Source organism: Molothrus ater, chromosome 1 (assembly GCF_012460135.2).
Source record: "Molothrus ater isolate BHLD 08-10-18 breed brown headed cowbird chromosome 1, BPBGC_Mater_1.1, whole genome shotgun sequence".
NCBI lineage: Eukaryota > Metazoa > Chordata > Aves > Passeriformes > Icteridae > Molothrus > Molothrus ater.
Genome location: NC_050478.2, coordinates 92,315,910 through 92,335,286, shown reverse-complemented (window position 1 = coordinate 92,335,286; position 19,377 = coordinate 92,315,910). Strand labels below are relative to the sequence as shown.

General features: G+C 39.0%; 1 protein-coding gene across 3 annotated transcripts in view; it reads right to left on the bottom strand.

Moving 5' to 3' along the window:
• The window catches only part of TEX10 (testis expressed 10), a 55,255-nt gene that overhangs the window by 2,494 nt on the left and 33,384 nt on the right, over nt 1–19,377 (bottom strand). For all 3 annotated transcript variants that reach the window (XM_036401584.1, XM_036401601.1, XM_036401592.1), the window contains exons 11-13: nt 15,248–15,336; nt 13,953–14,086; nt 2,274–2,354 (exon numbers count right to left, since the gene is read on the bottom strand). In XM_036401584.1, coding sequence (XP_036257477.1) covers nt 2,274–2,354; nt 13,953–14,086; nt 15,248–15,336 — 304 coding nt within the window. The remainder of the gene's footprint in view (nt 1–2,273; nt 2,355–13,952; nt 14,087–15,247; nt 15,337–19,377) is intronic.

The following is a 19,377-nucleotide window of genomic DNA, read 5'->3' as shown; positions in this document are numbered from 1 at the left end:
CAACAGAAGGTTAAATTGACATCTTCATTCCATGCCTTCTAAACAAACATTCATCTCAAACATATTTGCAAAATACAGCACTGCTTTGAGCCTTGCTCTGAATGACAGTGCGGGCACAAACAATCTTCTGGGCAGAACAGGTCTTTCCTTTTAAGCATATATCATGGGACTGGGAAGGCTTTCTGAGTCTTGAAATGGCAGTGAGCAGTCACTGAGGTAGAAGGAAACTCTGATTTATGCTTCAGAAAGGAAAGCCTCTACTGGATTTTCACCAGGGTGAGTCTCCTCTGAAGCCCAACAGGAGCTTTATGAACCAAGGTTAATCAAAGCTAATGAAATATATGGTGAGCCCAAAGTGGGGTGATGCTCTGCTGTTGTTAAAGAGAGAACATCATGTTCAGTAAGGATTTTATAGGCATGATAAATAATTTAGAAAAAAAATCTTGGTTTTTGTAGAGGCAGTGAATTAGAAAGCAGTTTAAATTTTGAAGTACTATGGAGTAAGTACCCTAGATTTTTGTCTTGTAAAGCCATAAAAAAATCATGCACTGCTAGTGTGGCACCATTTACCTTTAAAGAACTATTTAAGGAATTTGAGAGTAGTCTAATTTGCTCACCTGCAAGTACACTGTTTTAAGCTGTCTGAGTGAATTGGTTCACTTAACAAGGTCAGCTGTTTCTTTCAGAAATGTTTAGAAAAAAGATCAATAAAGTACAAGCTACAGAAATGTGAAATGTGTTTCATTCATACCATTACTTGTGAGAGGTAAGAGATACAGAACAACTATGAGTTGAAATTTTAAACCCTTCCAGCCTAAGACACTGGGTGTATTTCAAGGCCACGAGCACAGATTGCTGTCCCAGGCTGACCTGTGCCAGTCAGGTGGAGAGGCAGGAGGAGGATGATGATGGTCTTTTGCCTGACAAAAGGTGGGACTGCAGCTGTCAGCACGACCCTGCTGAATACTACAGGACACTGAGGCACCAAACAATTAAAATGAGTAACATTCTTCCTGATCAACTGTAAGTAAGAAATAATGGCAGCGATCTAGATGGATAAAGAGAACCATCCTGAAGACAGCTGAGCCAACACTACTGATGGAATGTGCTGGTCAGCCAGTCTGAAAGATGACAGGAACAGAGACATTTCAATTTATGCAAGTCCAGTGGATGAGGCTGCTCAGATAAGTTCTCATATAGGATGTTGCCTCTGTGGTGCCTTTGCTCCCTGAGAGGTGTCAGCAGCCAATTGGAGACCTTGGGCAGCAGCCTTGCCAACCATAAAACCCCATTTAATGGTTTGCTCTCAAAGGGACAGGGCAGTAGAACATATACCCTTTTTAAAAGCTGATTTAAGTCAGCATCCACCCCTAAAAATCCAGACTATGGTTATAGGTAAGCTACTCCCTACAGAAGCTTTGGTCTAGTAACTTCTCAGTATGGCTCCAAGCAGAGAATGGCAGACACTGGGTAGATCACAGAACCACCCTGACAGCAGGGCAGGAGCAGACCTTGTGATCCCCCCTCTCATCAGGCAGCATCACAGGGAACTGCAGATTCTGTCCCTGACCATTCTGTTACCCAGCTCTGGCTTTGCCATCCTCATCTTCAGCTCAGGCATGTTCAGGATTAGAAGACAGGCTGTAAAACCCACAGATTGGGTCAGTTGGGACCAGAGTGGTCATCTGGCCCAATCTCCCTGCTCTGCTCAAGCAGGGTCATCCCAAAGCACACAGCACAGGATTGTGTCCATACAGTTCCTGAGTATCTCCAGTGAGGGAGACTCCACATCACCTGTGGGCCATCTGTTCAGGGCACAGTCAACCACACAGTAAAGAAGTTCTTCCTCATGTTCAAGAGGAGCTTCCTGAGCATCAGTTTCTGCCTGTTGCCTCTTGTCCTATTGCTCAGCACCACAAAGAACATGGCATCCATCACCTTGGCATTTTTTAGATACTTACATACATAGATGAAGTAAAAAACCTCATCTAAAGCTGCTGGTTGCTCTTTTGAAAAGCAAACCAAACCCAGAAGTGTTTTATTTATGGACAAACTGCCTTGAAGACAAACTCAAGTATTCACAAAATGACCCATATAAGTTTAGATACCAACAGTTATTACGTATTTTTTAAACGCCCCCAAATCTTGTTTAAAGCTTTTTCAAGTACTGAAATTATACATGAAATACATAGGATAAGTGGATTTGAGGATTAATGAGACTGCTAGCAAATTTCACAAGAAAGTTTTAACATAGAAGACAAAATGGTTCTTACCAGATATTTACAGATGCCAGTCTGGAGAATGTCAAAACACTGACTTTGTGAAGGTATAGTGGACAAGCTGTGACAGATCACCTGTTTTAATAAAACAAAGTTATATTTAAGCACTCCAAATGCAACCAGCAATCACTGTGCAGTCATACTTTGCTGACAGACCTAAATCCAAAGAACCTACAGGGACACGCAGCAGCTTTGTCTCAAAGTACTGATTCTTTCCAGTGGAGAAGAGTAGCATTGTCAACATAAATTGTTCTGTGCTTAAAGAGATGATGGTCTTTCCCAAAAAACCATTAGGTTTTTTGGGAAAGGCTCTCTGCATTCTATCTGTGCGATAGAAGGCCAAAAATGTTCTATCAAGCTAGACTGCCACACCAAGCCTCCAAATGCCTTTCCTCGGAGCTGAAGAATTTCAGAAAACAACCTCCCAAATAACTGTATCAAGCATGAAACTGAGGGGTCACAGTGAAACAGTAAAGTAATACAAGAAAGAAAACTGTAGCAAAGATCCATTTTCAACATATTTTCCTTTTCAGTGCCAAAAATGTCACCGTCAAAAATGATACAAAATGGAAAATTTTGTTTTATAAACTGCATAAAACTTTCTGGTGCTTGTATAAGCAGGCACTAGCAAACTACCATGAAATGTTCTGTCTCCTGAATAGGGTAAAGAAACCAGAGCTCCAGTAGAACTGCTGGTAAGCTGTACTGCAGTCCTCAGAAGATGGCTTTCTCTGTTCCTCTTTTCCTTCCCCTCTATTCCAATGATTCACAAACAAGTTGGAGAGCTTGGATGCCCTCTCTGTGTTCACATTCACTGCTTATCTCACCAGAGTGGCAACTAAAGCCTCTGGAGAAGCCACCATGCACTGCAGAAGTGCATTATCAGACCATGAGCAATGTCATGTCCCGCTAAGGACGAGGAAGATGGAAGAACCAATAGGTGAGGAATGGAATCTTCCCTTTGTGCTTAAGGGAATCAGAGAACAGCAAGATCAGATGTTTGGAGGATGAGAGAATTCAAGTCCGTGAGGTTTTACAAATATTTTCACTAAGCAAAACGCATTTCTCTAAGATGCCTCATGACTCAAAATCTAAAGAGAACTTGCACAGGAGGATCTGACCTGAAGGATTAAATTCTGTGATAGTGTTTTGGTTTTGAGACTTTACTTGAATCTGGCAGGTCAAGACACCCAAACGAGATAATGACAAAATAGAACATATCAACTGTGTTGTGTCAAAAATAATAGTCCACAACATTTGCAGCTGGAGGATGGGAAAGGTTAGGGAAAGAACCATGAGCCCAAGGTCCTGTGGTATGAAAACTCAGCCTTAACTAATGTGGATGCCAGTGGCAGTTTAATCAGAAATGGCAAAGAGGCACCATTTGTGGTGATACAGAAGTGCACTCAGCTTTTTCCAAAATTACATGCCACACCTGTTTTTAGCCCTGCTTATGCCAGCCAAATTCAGGAGATCCTTAACACATCTGCCTAGTGGCACATAACATTGTTGGGCTGTCAGGACATTGCTCATGTTAATCAGTATCACAGGTGTAGTACAAGTGTTTCATTTGAGTAGCAGGACTATTTAAAAAACAATTTCATAGATACTCTTGCACTGAATACATTTACTGTACATTTATTTTATAATGAAACAATATTATTAAAACTGAGTACACTATCCTAAATATAGTAGGGCTTTTGTCCACTGCGATTTGAAATGATAAAATATTAAGTACTCTGGAATATTCCCAAGAAATCCCCTCAAAACATCTGTGTTATTAGTAGTGTCAAGGAATAAAGTGAAGCTGCAACAAAGGTTATTACTGGGGACTGTCATGTCAAGGACAAATTGTGACACCAATCTGACCTGGTATTTTAATGAGCAGCACTTACACAAAAGGTAAAGCTGCACTGATGAAATCTGTTGGGTGACAGCTCCAAGCTGAGAAACCCTGCCAAGGCAGGAGGACTGGACTAACCTATGGAAAAGATCACCCAGGTTTGATGAGTAACAGCTACAGAAAAAATTCAGTGAAAAAAGTGGTGGGTCACATGCCTGGAGACTGATAAAAACTTCTGTATGCAGCTATGAATTTTACCAGTTGGAAATGAGGAGGAAATTCTGTAACAGCTGACCACAAGTGGTTTTGATACAACCACAAAATGGTCAGATGTTACTTCAGGATGTAAAAATAAAGATAATCCAAACAGAAGTGCTCAGATAGAATAAGGATCATCTCTCCAATACTACTCTGTAAGATCTTACTTAGAATTAGACCATTTCTGACATACTGTGCAAAGTAGGAGCCACACATTTTCAGGAAAGGCAAATTCAAACCAAAACAGACAGAAAAACTGCACCAAGAGAGATCCTGTCTTACCATTGTCAAGGCAAAGAACTGAACCTGCCTGGGCTGGCAAAGTGACACCCAAGAAGGGATCTTACTGTCACTTACAGAGTGGTGAAAAACGCTGCACCAAAACAAATGTAACCAAACAACAACCAAACATAATAATGATCATGGCTGGCTGAGAACACAGATGAAATGGAAATTGGGAAGGATGATTATGAAAGAAGAAAATGCAGGAGACATTTGTTGTTCATAGGGCAGAGCTTGGGCACTTCACAAAGGGGTTTGCCATGTGCTTGTGAGCACATCACACCAGACACCATCTGCCAGAGAGATCCCTTTTGATTCAGTACAGACCCACAAATTAAAGACCTTGAGGGCAAATCCACCAGGCCCACCCAACAAAATACAGTTTCATTATTAATATTTCACCCTTAGGACTATGTCCCTGGAAAAAGCCCACCATTCACTGAGGCTCTCCCTGAGAGGACAAGTTGTAGGAGCATTTCATTACAGGTACAATATGCCCTCATGGCATAGACTCTTCCCCAATTGACAAGGAAAACAGGCACTACTGGACAGCAGCATAATTCCTTAGAAAGGCTGTGGTAAAGTGCAGGTTGGTTTTTTCAATCTATTAGATCTTTTGGACCCTCAAAACAGCACCACCATTCCCTACATCACTTCTGTTTTCCTACAATTAAGTGGGAGAGGCAATTCTTTTCAATTCCATAAATTAAATCCTGCTTGAAATGGCTTTCATACCAAATGCCTGTTATAAAAAGTGTAACTGAAACATTTTTAGACATGGAAATGAAAGGAAAAGAAAACTTAATTATCACATGAAAATTAGTATTTTCCCTGACAATTTATTTTCCTTAGGCAAGGTTTTGCATGATTTTTAATTTCATAATAAAATGTCACAGCTGATTCATTACATTACATTTGATTAACATTTATCACATTTTTGGCACATTCATAGATTGATTTTGGACCAAAGCCAGAGTAGTTTCGTTTCAGAGCAATCCTGAAGTGAATGGACTGAGAACAGGCATTTTTCATCAGGGAGGGGTGGGTTTTTTCTTTTTGAGGCAAGTATTTTATAACAGGTTTGGCTTAGGCTTAGACATTTTATTGGGGTGTTTTTTTTCTTTTCTTTTTGATTTTGTTTGAATATTCACTTGAATAAATTAATCTAAAGGAAAGAATTCTCTTAAACACAGGGATTATCTGTTATCATTATGCAGCAAATGCTACAGGCCCTGTAATCCACTGGCAGATTTTCAAACCAAACCCTATTGATCAGACAAGCCCAAGTATCATGAGCCACACAGCTGCAGCAGCAGGTTCCCTACTGGTGCTTGGGGAAGTCATTGCTACAGGGGCCTCCTTGCCTGCCACACTGAAGACAAACTGCAACAGCAGCCAACCACAAAAACAACAACAGAAAACCACCACAAAACAAAACAAACAGCCCCAAACAAATAAAACAAACAAAAAAGGCTGAAAAGGCCCCTCAGAAGCACAGCCTGACCCAGGTTTTTTGGAGATCCTGACACCATAGAGTATTTTATTTCAACTGGATGAGTTAAAAGCATTTTTGCCACTGACAGCCCCCCTGACTGACAATGCAATCCCACACAGGCTTTTCACAGCTCTAATGCAGAATCAGAGGAATTCATCAGTTTCATGTTGTTCATCTCTAAGATGCTCTTGCCTTCAGAAGACAGAGTTGGGATGAGCCAAGGAAGCCCAGGCTCAGTGTGAGCCCTCATGGAACAGGAACAAGCACACCTGATGAACCGACACTAATGTTTTGTTCATTATTGAACTGCTCCAACTCCCTCAATGCTTCCTGTGACACAACAGAATACTGATTCAAAGTCTCAAGGAAACAACTAATAATCAGTAACTGTCCAGAGAAATTTTTTGTATTATTTCAAGTTTAGTCATGCTGCAAAGTACTCTTTTTTCAAAGAAAAATACTCGCCTTCCTCTGAAGACACACACAAGCAGGAGCACAGACAGGAACCCAAGCAAGAAGGAATGATAATGGATGGAGTATTTTAGCATGCCACTGTGTGGAGTCAAACCAAAGGCAGTTCAGACTCCCTGAGAAATGATTTTTTTAGAAAAAGAAAGTTGGCACACAGCAGATACTATAACCTAAGGTGAACTTTAAAATATATCTTTCAACTCCCATTGACATGGACCTCAGACATGGATAACTAAAATGTAACAGACTGTTCTGCAGTGAATTCCCCAGCCCTTGTGAAATGCCTGTTTGGAGCAGGACTGTATCCAGTGTAACATGTTAGTGCAGAGCGTAGAAAACGAGAAGTTTTCAGGTGATGGGGCAGGCAATGAAGCTTGGCTTCTGAAGCTTGGCCAGCTCCCCCGAAGCACTCTCACTTATCAGACACTGTACTCCCCTGACAGGTGCTGCTTCTCTTTCTGAAATAAATTGATTTGACAGGGCAATATTAACAGTGCCCTGAGTTGTTGAGAAAGCTGCGTACAACAAGAGATCTTTGTTATCTGCCTTGGGTAAGCTCACAGGAGTGGATATGAAAAATATTCCTGATTCACTGACTCCAGAAAAAAAAAAAAAACCTAACAAAATCCCATAAAAACCTCCACATGAAAACCCTACACACTCACAATAAAAGAAAACAAAACCTAAGTTAAAAAAAGAAACAGCCAAAAAGAGGAACAGAGTCTGCAGGAGAACATTACACAGGTGAGCAACAAGGGAAAAAACCACACTATCTGGATAATTTTACATTCAGGGTAGCAAAATGGGAATGCAAAAACTTATTTAAGAATTATAGATGTTTAAGAACATATATGATGTCCCACATATTGATAGAGACTTGGTATTTCCAAAGACTTAGAAGAATTACGACACACAGTTCATGTCCTGGTCACAGTGTAACTGCAGCACACAAACTCATAGCATCTGCTAACTGTGATGCTTGCCTGGCTGCAGGCTCCTTGGCTGTGACACAGGGTCTGATACAAAATCTATATTTGAGAATCAATTAAACTAAGTGAAGTTATCTTTATTTGCCACTGGACACAAATACCTGAATGGCAAGCACCACAGCTCACCTCCTGTGCAACAACTTGATCATGTGTTCAAGTCTGGGTACCAGCAAGATTTGGTGCTACAAGGCAGGGAGGGCTAGAGACAAATCACCCTGGTTCTCTAAGTGAGGGGCATTTCTGAAAACAATGCTATTAGCAAAACCATGGTTTTACTCAACAGCCACTGTGCCATCCAAGGGTACACAAAGCCATACCTGAAGAACAACACAGGTCAGGTTCTCTTCTCAGAGCCATCTTATTAACAAAATTCAAAGAAAGGAAACCACAAAACAGCTTTTGTTTCATCCTCTTGCAGCCATAAATATGCCCTTCTTTCAAGGCTCTGCAGCTTCCTCACAGCTATGAAATGTCACCACAGCCAATTGCTCCTTCTCTGGATGCCTCCTCATCTGACTACATGCAGGACAGTCAAAGGAATGTGTTGAAGTCTCCAAATTCACCTGCCTGTCTCTTCTACAGAAAAAAGGACTTGAAAACACAGAAAACCCACCACTTAGCTCTTGTCCCACAAAGCCTGTCTTTCTAAGCAAACTTGGGTTAGGTATCACAAGCCAGGATTTGAATATAAAGCACAGTACACAGTACCTGTGGAGTTGTAAATTCATGCTAGTTATGTGCAGTAACACTGCAGTGAGCTCCCAGCTCCCAGGTGTTACAAGATACGCTGGAAGTATATGATGCAGGTATACAATGGAGCACTGGCCTGAAGATCAGCTTAGGTTTTCTTGAAGTTTGTGTTTTACTCTTTGTGTTTTACTGGTGGGGACTGGTTTGGGTGCTTTTTGTTTGATTTAAATTTTATATCTTATGAAAGAGACCTTTGTAAAAGAGCTTTATTAGGTCATTCCTTTTACTTCAATTCTTTCCCTTCTATTTCTCTGGACTTTGCATTACTTTCCAAGAAAATAATTATTTTCACCTCCAAATATTAAAGCTGGGATAAGATGTAGCTTTACTAAATACTAATGGGCTTATATAGAATTTTTTGTCTTCCTTAAAGATTAAAATTGTACTATATTCCTAGTTTAGAAGGAATTTTATTTAGAAGGAAGTTTATTTACCCTCAGCTGCCTTTTCTCCCTCACATAACTTTGACATGTAAATCTCAATAAAGACAATAAGCTGAAATCTTTTAGGAAGTTCAATTCAAAAATCTAACTTGTAAAAAAATGTTAAGAGTTTTTTTAAAGCATTGATCTCTGCTTCAAATTAAGCTACAGCACTGCAATACCACCATTTACTTCTCAAGACAAACATCCTTGCAGGGCTTTTAATTAATATCCACTGACTTGCTATCTTTATTGATTTGCAGTAATTTTGTCATAGCACATCTGTGCTGATCCAGCCTTCCCAACTGTATTTCACTTATAAGACAGAACAGGTTTGGACACAGATTAGTGTATTACACTACATGCATCTCCAAGTTTTTGAATTCAAGTCTGCTTTTAAAAGCAGCTGACCTTCCCTAGTGTTTGCTCTTAAACATTTTAAACAATTGGTTGAATATTTTATTTCTTTGAATTAGCTGTGGGCCCGATACAGCTCTGGAATCTCGACTTCAAGCAAAGCCTCAAATTATCATTTGCTTTCCCCCTCTGAAATGTTCGACCGTCACAAACATCAAATATTACAACAGAAATTACCATGTATACACTGCTACCTTGTTAAACTCTTCATTTCTCTGGGCACTTTTTCATTCCATCCTGGCAGAGCAATTCAATTACAGGGGAGTGAACAATATCACTGACAAACACTATGGGCACAGTTAAAATGAGCCAAGGCTGAAGCTCTTCCCTTGGGCTGCAACCATTTATTCTGGAGTCCCATTTATTTCAGCTACAGGGGGGTGATTTTAAATAATTGGCTTCAACAAGACAGAAGTAATTTTAAGCAGAAGTTCCTCCAGAAAAAGAACCAAAGTTCCCACATTTAACATCTCTTTTAGACAAATCATGAAGACTAACCTTTAAATGCTGCTTTGCATAGCTCTAAAGAGACACTTTTCTGAAGAATTGCTTCTTAACTGAAAATCACCACTATTTAAAAGCTTCAAAAAAAATAACATGGTTTCAGATTGCTACGATTCCAATTCCAAACCACTCTCTAGTCAAAAGAAAAGCAAATTACAAACAATATCCATCTGAAAACAGGTTTTGTTAAAAACTACCTAAAAGCATTACTTCCTATCACAAGTGCGTTTGTTATTGTTATCCACAAGTGCATTTGTTATTATCCTACCAAGTGCCCTGGCTATAACAACACCCCAGAAGTCCAAACTGCTGTTTGAAAATGCCTCAAGTTATTACTTTCCTTTCCAGAAGTTGCCCTTTCTCCAGAGGCACACTGCTTTTTCTCCCAAATCTCTGACAGGCATACGTTATACATGAAATTCCCTCTTCCAGCTCTTTACCCATAGAAACACACATCACCCATTGCACAGCTATGGACAGGAAGGTGGGACTGCCTTTCCCTGCACTGGGAAACAAAGTGGAGCAGTGAGCAGTAAGGCCAACAAGCTGTGGCCTCCAGATTCCCACCTGGGACCCTTCCTCAGTCCCACCACCCCTCCTGCTGCTGCCTCACAATCCCAACACTCCACTGGCCAAGAGACAGCCCCTGCAGGCTGGGTGCTGCCAAGCAGGATGCTAGAACAGTTATTACCCACCCTGATCTAATCTAGAGCTTTTTCTCTTCCACCTGCTTATTTTCATAGAACTTATGGGGAATTAGTATTTGCAACTTTATTCTTTTCAGCACAGAGCTAAAAACTAAGAATAGTTTAGACAAAACTAGAGTTGGAAGAAATGAAAGAAGACGGTGGAAGGACTAATAGGAATCTGATCAGTAGTCTCATTTTTTGATAGGAAACCAGGCCATCAAATTCTGATTCCGTCAGAGTTCCTTATTTATTTTCACCCACATTAAAATACTTTTCCATTGAGAGGAAATCCTGAATTACAACTACATAATGACAACTCTTAACAACAATTCTCAACACAGAGTAGAGGCCTGATCTACAGCCAACGAGCACTGTTCTCATTTAGCAGGTATTTAAAATTACTACAAACATTCTGCTTAACATTACAGCATCACCATTGTCCTTCCTTATCCAGCAAGGGAACAGATGAAAGGTTAGCATTCAGAAGCTCTGCACTGTACCAAATTCCACCAAAGGCATGACTAATTCAAGCCAGGGTTTATTATTTCCTGTAGCATTTCTCTATCTAAATAAAGCAATTTTCTGCTACAGCTAAAAATATTTTGACTCCAAAATTCTATCACACCTTGGAAGAAGGCAGCCTCCAAACCTACCTCCCTCACACTCAATGTACACGGTACCCTCATATCACACGTGCTTCCAGACACCCTAGGAGAGCCTCATGATTTCCGGGCAGTTTGCTTCTCCCCAGAGCCTACAACTCTGGGCTTTGCTCTTCTGGCTGGGATTTTTTTGTTGTTGCTGTTTAGGGGTTTTTTTTACACACTTTTGAGAGCAGATTAGCTTGTTCAGTACCTAGTGAAAACTACTTGATCTACAAAAAGCATTCCTGGGCAGCTTGTGGCAAATCCTGAATGCAAAGGTTTTTAACAAGCTTGCCGTTGTCCCTTTTTTCTTCTTTACCTTCTTGGTTTTAAAATTTGTCCATACTCCAATTCCCAATGGTTTAATGGACTACAGTCCCCAGAAAATTTTTTTTCAGAAACTGAGCATTATATACCATATTAGTCAACATGTTTGAGGTTGGAGAATGGTATCCATACGAGGAAAAGATAAAACCCCCAAAACCTAAGGAAAACAGTGCTGTATTAGATATTTAAACTGAGAAAAAAGTAATCTAAAAGCTGAAGAGCTTCAACATGGTTTTGTTTATGTATCATTTACCATATCTATGGCTGCATCTGAAATCAGAACCAGATGAGTGAAAAATGAATGTAATTCTGCAATTCATAAAAGGAAGAGGTTGCCTCAGTACCAATGATCACTTCTCATTGTAACACAACCAGATATGCCACCATTATTACCACATCAGAAGCAAGATTATCTTATATTTTCTCCACTATGAAAGCGAACTACTGAAGAGGTGCCCCTACTTTTTTGTTCCCAAAATTTCATGGGGGAAAAAAACTAGCAAACCTGGGGGGAACACCCCAAACAGCACTGCAGTACCTGGCAGGCCTTTAGTGGGAGCAGCTTGACTTTTAGATCAAATATAAGTGTAACAAACCTACCAAATAAAACAACAAACCCTTATCCATACTGTGAATTCCATTTTGTCTAAAAAGCAAAAAAAACAAAGATTTGTTGATGGTGAAACAAAAAGACCTGTTTTGTTTCAGAAGGAGCTTTCAAATAATCACAGAATCCCTAGAGGTGGAAGGAATACCCTCAAGTTCCTCTAATCCAAGGCTCCTGCTCAAGTGGAGCCACCTGGGGCAAGTCACCCTGCACTATGTCCAGCCTGGTTTTGAATATATCCATAGATGGGAACCAGAATGTCTCTAGGCTACTCATTCCAGTATTTGACCACCCTCACTGGGAAAATGCAACAGTTCAGAACTCTCTTTGGTTAAGAGCCCACAAAATCAGGTGAGTCTAGAAGGTCTCATCCTTCTTCACACAGATTTTTGATGTATGAATTTTTGCTCCTATTCTTTTACAAAACAGTCTCCAGAAAAGACATCAGGCTGACACATAAGTGCAGAAGTAGTGCAGTGCTCCACAGGATGTCCAAATCTTTCTTTACTAACCAAGGATATCCAGCTCTTTGCTTACTGACCACCATCCCCTTCTAACAACCTGGGAGAGCACCTTGTCTCTTTCCTGACTAAAGGTACTTCTAGAAAAGTGAGTCTCAAGTTTCTGAAAATACTGACTCTCCTTGACAGCACCAAAAAACTGAACATTGTGGTAGAAAAGATTTAAACTTGCTATCAGGAACCAAAGGCACAAAAAAGAAATCAAACTGCTTCACTGTTTCCTTTGTGAGAACAGTCCTATTTCACTGCCAACTTTGAAAGATTTATGAATAGAAGCAAAAAGAGGAAGGAAGAACACTAAAGGTGACATTTTTAGAAACAGGTAAGGTGTACATAAATCCTTCAGATGCTGTATGGATTATGTTAACTCTGAGAAACAAATAGCCGCTCTCTGCATTCAGAGAGCAACAGGAAAGAGAGTATTCTGATCCCTCCATACTGGAGAAAGTATTTCGTTGAGAAAACACTTCGTTACTGTCCAGAAGAGACAAAGCAAAACAAATTAGAAAGTTCAACTGCTCCACAGGCTGAATGACTGAAGGTAGGACACCTAAAAATGTGTGTGAGTCATGGTACCAAACAACAGCCATGCTTAAAATACTTTTGAATATATAGCAGCACACATTCAATCTGTATCTCAGACTAGCATCAATTTCAGAACATTATCACTTAAACACTATGAAGTAGAAAACATCTACAATACTGCTTTCTTGAATGAAAAAACACACAACTAAAACCTGTTTCGCTCTTCTTTCTGAATTCAGGACTACAACTTCATAAATACTGTCAAATTGGCATGTCACTACAACATGATTTCACACCTCAAAGTAGTTTCTGGTGAGCTAAACAATAAAAAGAGCTGATGCAGAAAGACAGCTAATCCACCTGTTTCAAATAAAATCTGGTGGCTCAAATCCCTTTTAGAACTGACAAACAAATTAAGTTTTCAGCTCTTATGATGTTAGGTACTGAATTCAGAGTGAAGTTTCTAAGCCCAGCATATTTTGGTTAACTAATCAGGAATTATTCAAAATAATGACTAATGCCAATTTAATATTGCTTGAAAGTTCAAATCTTATTTAATGCAAGTGCTTCTAAATTAATAGTGGCACTTATTCTCCTGGAAAACTCTTTATAATTAGTATTTTTACAATTAATTTATTTTTGAAAGCCAAAATATATTGCTGGTCCTAATATTAGTGCTTAAGAATTCCCACCAATGTTTTCCTTGAGTATTACTTTGCATACTACCTGTCTAAACATTTAACTTTTAAAGCAGCTTCATTCAAAATATTATCTGATAGCTGTAGAAAAATGTTGGTTGTTTGACAGCTTTTATATTTTTCATTCTTTTGTCAACTCAAATCACGACAGGATTTAGCCATCTGTGGAAAAGGGATGGAGAGCACTCAGAGTTTGTATGCTGTCATTTAGAATTAGGGTTGATGTATTACCTCTGTCACAGCCCAGTGGTGTAAAAACTGGTCCAGATCAGTTAGGTAAAGACGGATAGGTGAAAGCTGTGTCTGGCTAATGTGTGGTTTTCCTCTAATGCCCTGGAGACTAGTCAGCTCCTCTCTTGAAAACCCTGGGGAAGAAGAAGCAGTACAACAGTATCACAAAACAAGCCAAACAGTGTTCTACTTCAACAGCATCATTGACAAACACTGTCTTTTACACTATGTCAACATAACAATTTTTTCTTAAAAGCTCTTGCTTGGTTTAATAATTAAGTATATTAAAGTACAAATTTTGACAGAAAATAAAAATATTTTAAAAATTCCATAGTACTATAATGTGATATAAAAAACACCTTAAGAGGCCTGTGTTATGCTATTTTCAATATATGTATCTCCAAAAAAATAAGCAAAATGGATATAATGCCAACTACTTCATGTATTCCAAATAACTTAGTAATAAATACTATAACTTCAGGAATTAAAAAAATACCATTTGGCTTATTATTTCTAGATAGGTATTAGATATCTTAGTAAAACAGGATGACCACTCCACAAGAGTTACTTGGGCTTTGCTTTCATTTTCTCTGCTATCAGTTCAGCACTCTTTTTACCATTTTAGCAACAAAAAGGTAATTTTTGAAAACAAAGTATTTGAACATTATAAAAAAAACGAGGTGATAAAGAAAACACACTATTTTTTACCACACCACAAGTTAGTGGGAGTTACTTCTCAGCAGTATTACGCCTTTTTAAGCATTGTAACTTCCCAAAGTTGCATCACCACAGAATGCAACTATTTTTATAGCTGAGTAAGAATAGAGTAGCAGAAGTAGCTCTGCTCACACGCTGACCTTGGCCAGCTCACTTGAACGTACTTTGATTACTTTATTCTGATGGAATGTTTTTAAGAGCGTAAGCATGTTCACAGGAAATCCCAGAGGCACTCATTTATATTGTTATGAGCCAATAAAAGGCATTTACTTCAAGCTAGGGAAAAAATCCTGTTTATATGTCATATGCTAAATTTAGGTTTTCTTCATACTTTCCTGAAAAAGTTGCTAGAACAAAGGAAAAGTATGCAAATATTCAGCCCAAATGGAAAAGTGTAAAAGCAGAGTGTCAAAAATCAGATCAAGAAAATAAAATCTCATATCAAAAATATATAACAAGATTAGAATTACCTTCAGGAAGTACTTACTAAACCATTTACTCTAAATTAAATTCAGTAATTGACTATCAAAACAAATTTCATTTTGTTAATTCTGAATTATTACATTCATATGGATTACCTATAAGGGTTGAAAACAAGAAGCTGAAATAGTCCACATCATTCACTGAATTATCCTGCACTTGGCACTTCCAGCCTGCAAAGGATGATCTACACAAAACCAATAGCAGACAGTTTATTAAAATAATATAATTAAGAATTCATAACTTACCTGCACAACACAATCAATTAGCATGCCTAAATTGTTACAGTTTTAGCATTCCTGTTACTAATTGTTGCTAGAATAGCACTTTAAATAGCTTCAAAACCAGAACTGGCTCTTTTAAAGACAAGACATACTGAACTTTGTACCCCTGAATGGCTTTAGGGTTGCTAAAATGATTCAATTAACTAAGATAGCAGCTTTTCATTAATACTGGTATAATCTTCAGTACAGTGATGACACCATAAATTAAATTAAATTTATTTCCCTAACTTGGTAAAAGTCTTTATATTACAAATGCTGGGCTATATTTTTCATCATATCCACTACTTTTTATACACAAACAATAAACCCCACTGCAAGCAGTCTCAGCACCTCTTTCAGAACTGCTGAAGCTATTAAACACAGCTAAAAGTTAAAAAGTTGGTTGGAGATTTAGAACACAAAAAGGAGCAATATGCAAAACCCTTTATCAAAGCTGTCTGACACTTTCCATCTCAAGGGCAACCTGGAACAAGTGGAGCACCAGCTTTAGCCCAAATCAGAAGGCAGTGCTTGTGGAAGCTTGGAGCAAACAGACACCAGTGACCACCTAATGGCAGAGTCTGGCCCATGTGTCAGTGCTGAACCAGGAGGAAGCCAGGAGATGGGAACAAGGACATCTCACACATGTTTTCCTCACAAGGCTGCAGCTCAAACCCGCATCACATTATGCAAAAATGCATATTATTCAAATTGCCTTGTATGCTGCTTTTGGCACTGGCACTGCAGACTATGGATCTTTGCTGTAAGAGATTGCTGCTTTCCACTCTTACAATCTTGTGAAATTTCAAAGCTTCTGAATGCAATTTTGCAAGCCAACTATCTGCCTAAGATCACTTTTTTCCCCTAATTTCTCTGTGCCAACAGCCAAAATGGCTTAGCTCATGAGTAACAAAATTCTGGAAAGCTTGTTACGCAGGAATTTTTTACAGCTCCGTGCTTTGGGAGCAAAAATATCAAATTTGGAATACTTTTGTGCCAGGCATATACATTTTGCCACCCACAAAAATCCATCCATAATACTTCAGCATCCACAAAAATGACAGCTAGAATATGCACGTGTCTAGAGTTGCTAAAAAAGAAAGGAGAAAAACCCCGGAGTTTCAGAATTTCTTTAAATTAAAGAAAAAAATTCAGGATTCCTCCAGACTACCATATAGAATACAGTTAATTTTAGGGAGACAAAAACCATAGGTGAGAGAGCACCAAGTAAGGCTTTATTAAATAAAGCTCCCCCTTCACACTGAATTCTCACTGCCTGGCAGTAGGGATCTGCCAAATTCCAGGTGAGGCAGTGACTCTGCAGTGCAGGCAGCTCTGCACCCCCTCTGTCTCCTAGCACGTCTTTGGTCCTGCCCTGAGGCCTGGCTCACTGCTTCCTTTTCTTAACCTGCAGTCTCTCTCCAACTCTCCCCAGACTCAAGGCTGCTACTTGGCTCCGAAGTTCTCCCAGGACAAATCCCTTGGCCATGACCAATGGTCTCCAAGGAGAACGGTGAAATTCTTCCATCCTTCCAAGGAGGTCCCAGTCCCATTAGTTACAGCATGGAAGAGACTTCACACATACTCAACTAAATCAGCAAGAGCTCTTCCCATTACTTCTCTACATAAGGTGGATATTCACACAGGAATCAAATGGGATATTCACACAGATCCATACACCAGAAAAGAGAGTGAAATCCATGTCCTGTTCAGCACAGCAGAAGAATGTCCCTAAATCTGATGCAGAAAAACCATGATTCTGACTTGAGGTCACTCTTTTTTACCAAAATAAGCATTGAGGAGCATGGAGAGAGATTCAAGGGAGTTTAGGACTTGCTAGACTAGACAAAGAAATTCAAACTGTGATGTAACCACTGAGCAAAAAGGTGGGAATGCAAGAGGGTGAGAGAGATAACAGATAAGAAGCTGCAAAGGCAACCAGACAAATGTGAAAAGAAATAAATCTTGGGTAGGAAAAGAGAAAGAAAGAACATGTAATAAGCCCAATTCAGGAAGTAGGGACTTGCATGATAAATCTTGTTAGAACCTGGTTTAAAAGAATCAAATAAAAAAATATTTTTCCATATTGGAAAAATTCCATTTCCATATGCAACAGTTAGCAGATGCTTTGAATTCCTTAAAATAGGACTAGTACACGCAAGAATTTTACATAACCTCCAGAAGAGACTGGACAAAAACTCAAGATTCACTGCAGGTTAGCAAGCAGAAACTGCAATTGGTTCAGGAGATGCCTGGACAGGAAAAGTAATTCCAAAGCTTATTGCTAAACATCTGGAAATCAAACACTTCATCAGTTTTGTTTTCCCACGCATCTACAAACTCACAAACAGGACAAGCATGTTAATCATTGTGTGAGAAAGGCTAAGGGCCACTGATACAGACATAAGAGGAAGCAGAGAGAATCCCTGCAGTTCTGCCCTGGGAACATGGAGGCAGCTTAAGGAACAAACCCCTGACAGAGCTATTAAATGGTTTAATTTAAGATTCATCTCTACAAGCAGAGCTACACTGAGTCACACACACACAAAATCAAGATTCCCCAAATTCAGCTGCAGTTTGCTTTTTTAGAAAGTGAAAGCTATTACATGCACAGAAGCAGCCTCAGTGTTAAAAGAGCAATAAGGTTAAAAATAATCTAGCATTAAATTTAGAAAGTGACAGAGAAGGTTGCCTCTGATCTTCAACTTGGCCTGTCTGTGCATACACCTTAGAGTATGATAATATTATGTGTCATATTTTCTCTGAAAAAAATTGAAGATCTATGTCTCATTCAAATCATGGATGAATGGATCAATCAGGATTACACCATGAAGGATAACATAGTCTGACCTGTCCCTGTCCTATTTATTGCATCATCTATAATGAGCACAGCATATGAGGCATAATTGAAAAAGTAGAAGAAAGTATTAGCTCACAAATTCAGGTAGGTTATACAAGATGCAAGATAAATACTACTTGAAATTGTAGAAAAAAAGTCAGTGGTAACACATTTCTTCAAGCATCATCAGATAAATGTTTTTTAACTTTCAGGACAGAATAAGCTCACATAATTCATACTGGAAGCTTCTCTCATCCCTTTTTTCAGCTAGTTGTCCACAGTCCTGCAACAGCTCAACAGTGATTAAAAGATTAAAATGTCACTAACAGCTGTGGAGACACAGTTTCAAGCATTTCTAAGAGTAGGACCCATCTGATCTCTACTTCTCTACTTGTATTTACAGTGAATTTGAGGTCAGTTTTTTGTTTTCAAGACAGAAGATGCTCTGAAAAAATCAGAACCCAAATGTTTCATACTGAATTCCTAAAGTTATCAGATACTTCTACGTACTTCTGCCTACACCTTTTCCTTCCCTCAGTTCCTCATCTTTAAACTGGGAAAAACATCACCTTCCCATCTCCTGCAGCTGTGAAAATTACTTGAGCACAACAAAAAACTTCCCTGGGTGGGGACAGGGGGAGGGAATCCCTTTGTTTTCCAAGTGGAACCTAATACAATAGAGAAAACATGGAGCCTCCTATTGAAACAGGGCCAAACTGTAACAGGAAGAAAATGCTCCTTCAGTCCTCATGTACTCCATACAGAAAGCAGGATGGAAAAAAATAGGAAATCATGTAATTGAAACACCACATGAGAATCTCACAATAAATAAGACCAAACCCAATGTCTTTCTAATAATACAAACACAAACAGAGCAGCATTACAGCATAGGAGTTTGTTTAAATACAAGTCTAACCAGCTGTCAGCACCTCAATTACCTTAGAACTTAAGTGCCTATAATGTAGATGCTCGTTAAAGCTGCCCAATTTTGAAGTTCACATTAAAGGAAATAAAAAATAAGGTAAAGAACACAGAACAAGAGAGATTCGATTCTAGAGCAGATGTTGATGTACTACAAGTACATTAAAATTATGTTTTAAATCTCAGTTTAATATATTAAGACTAC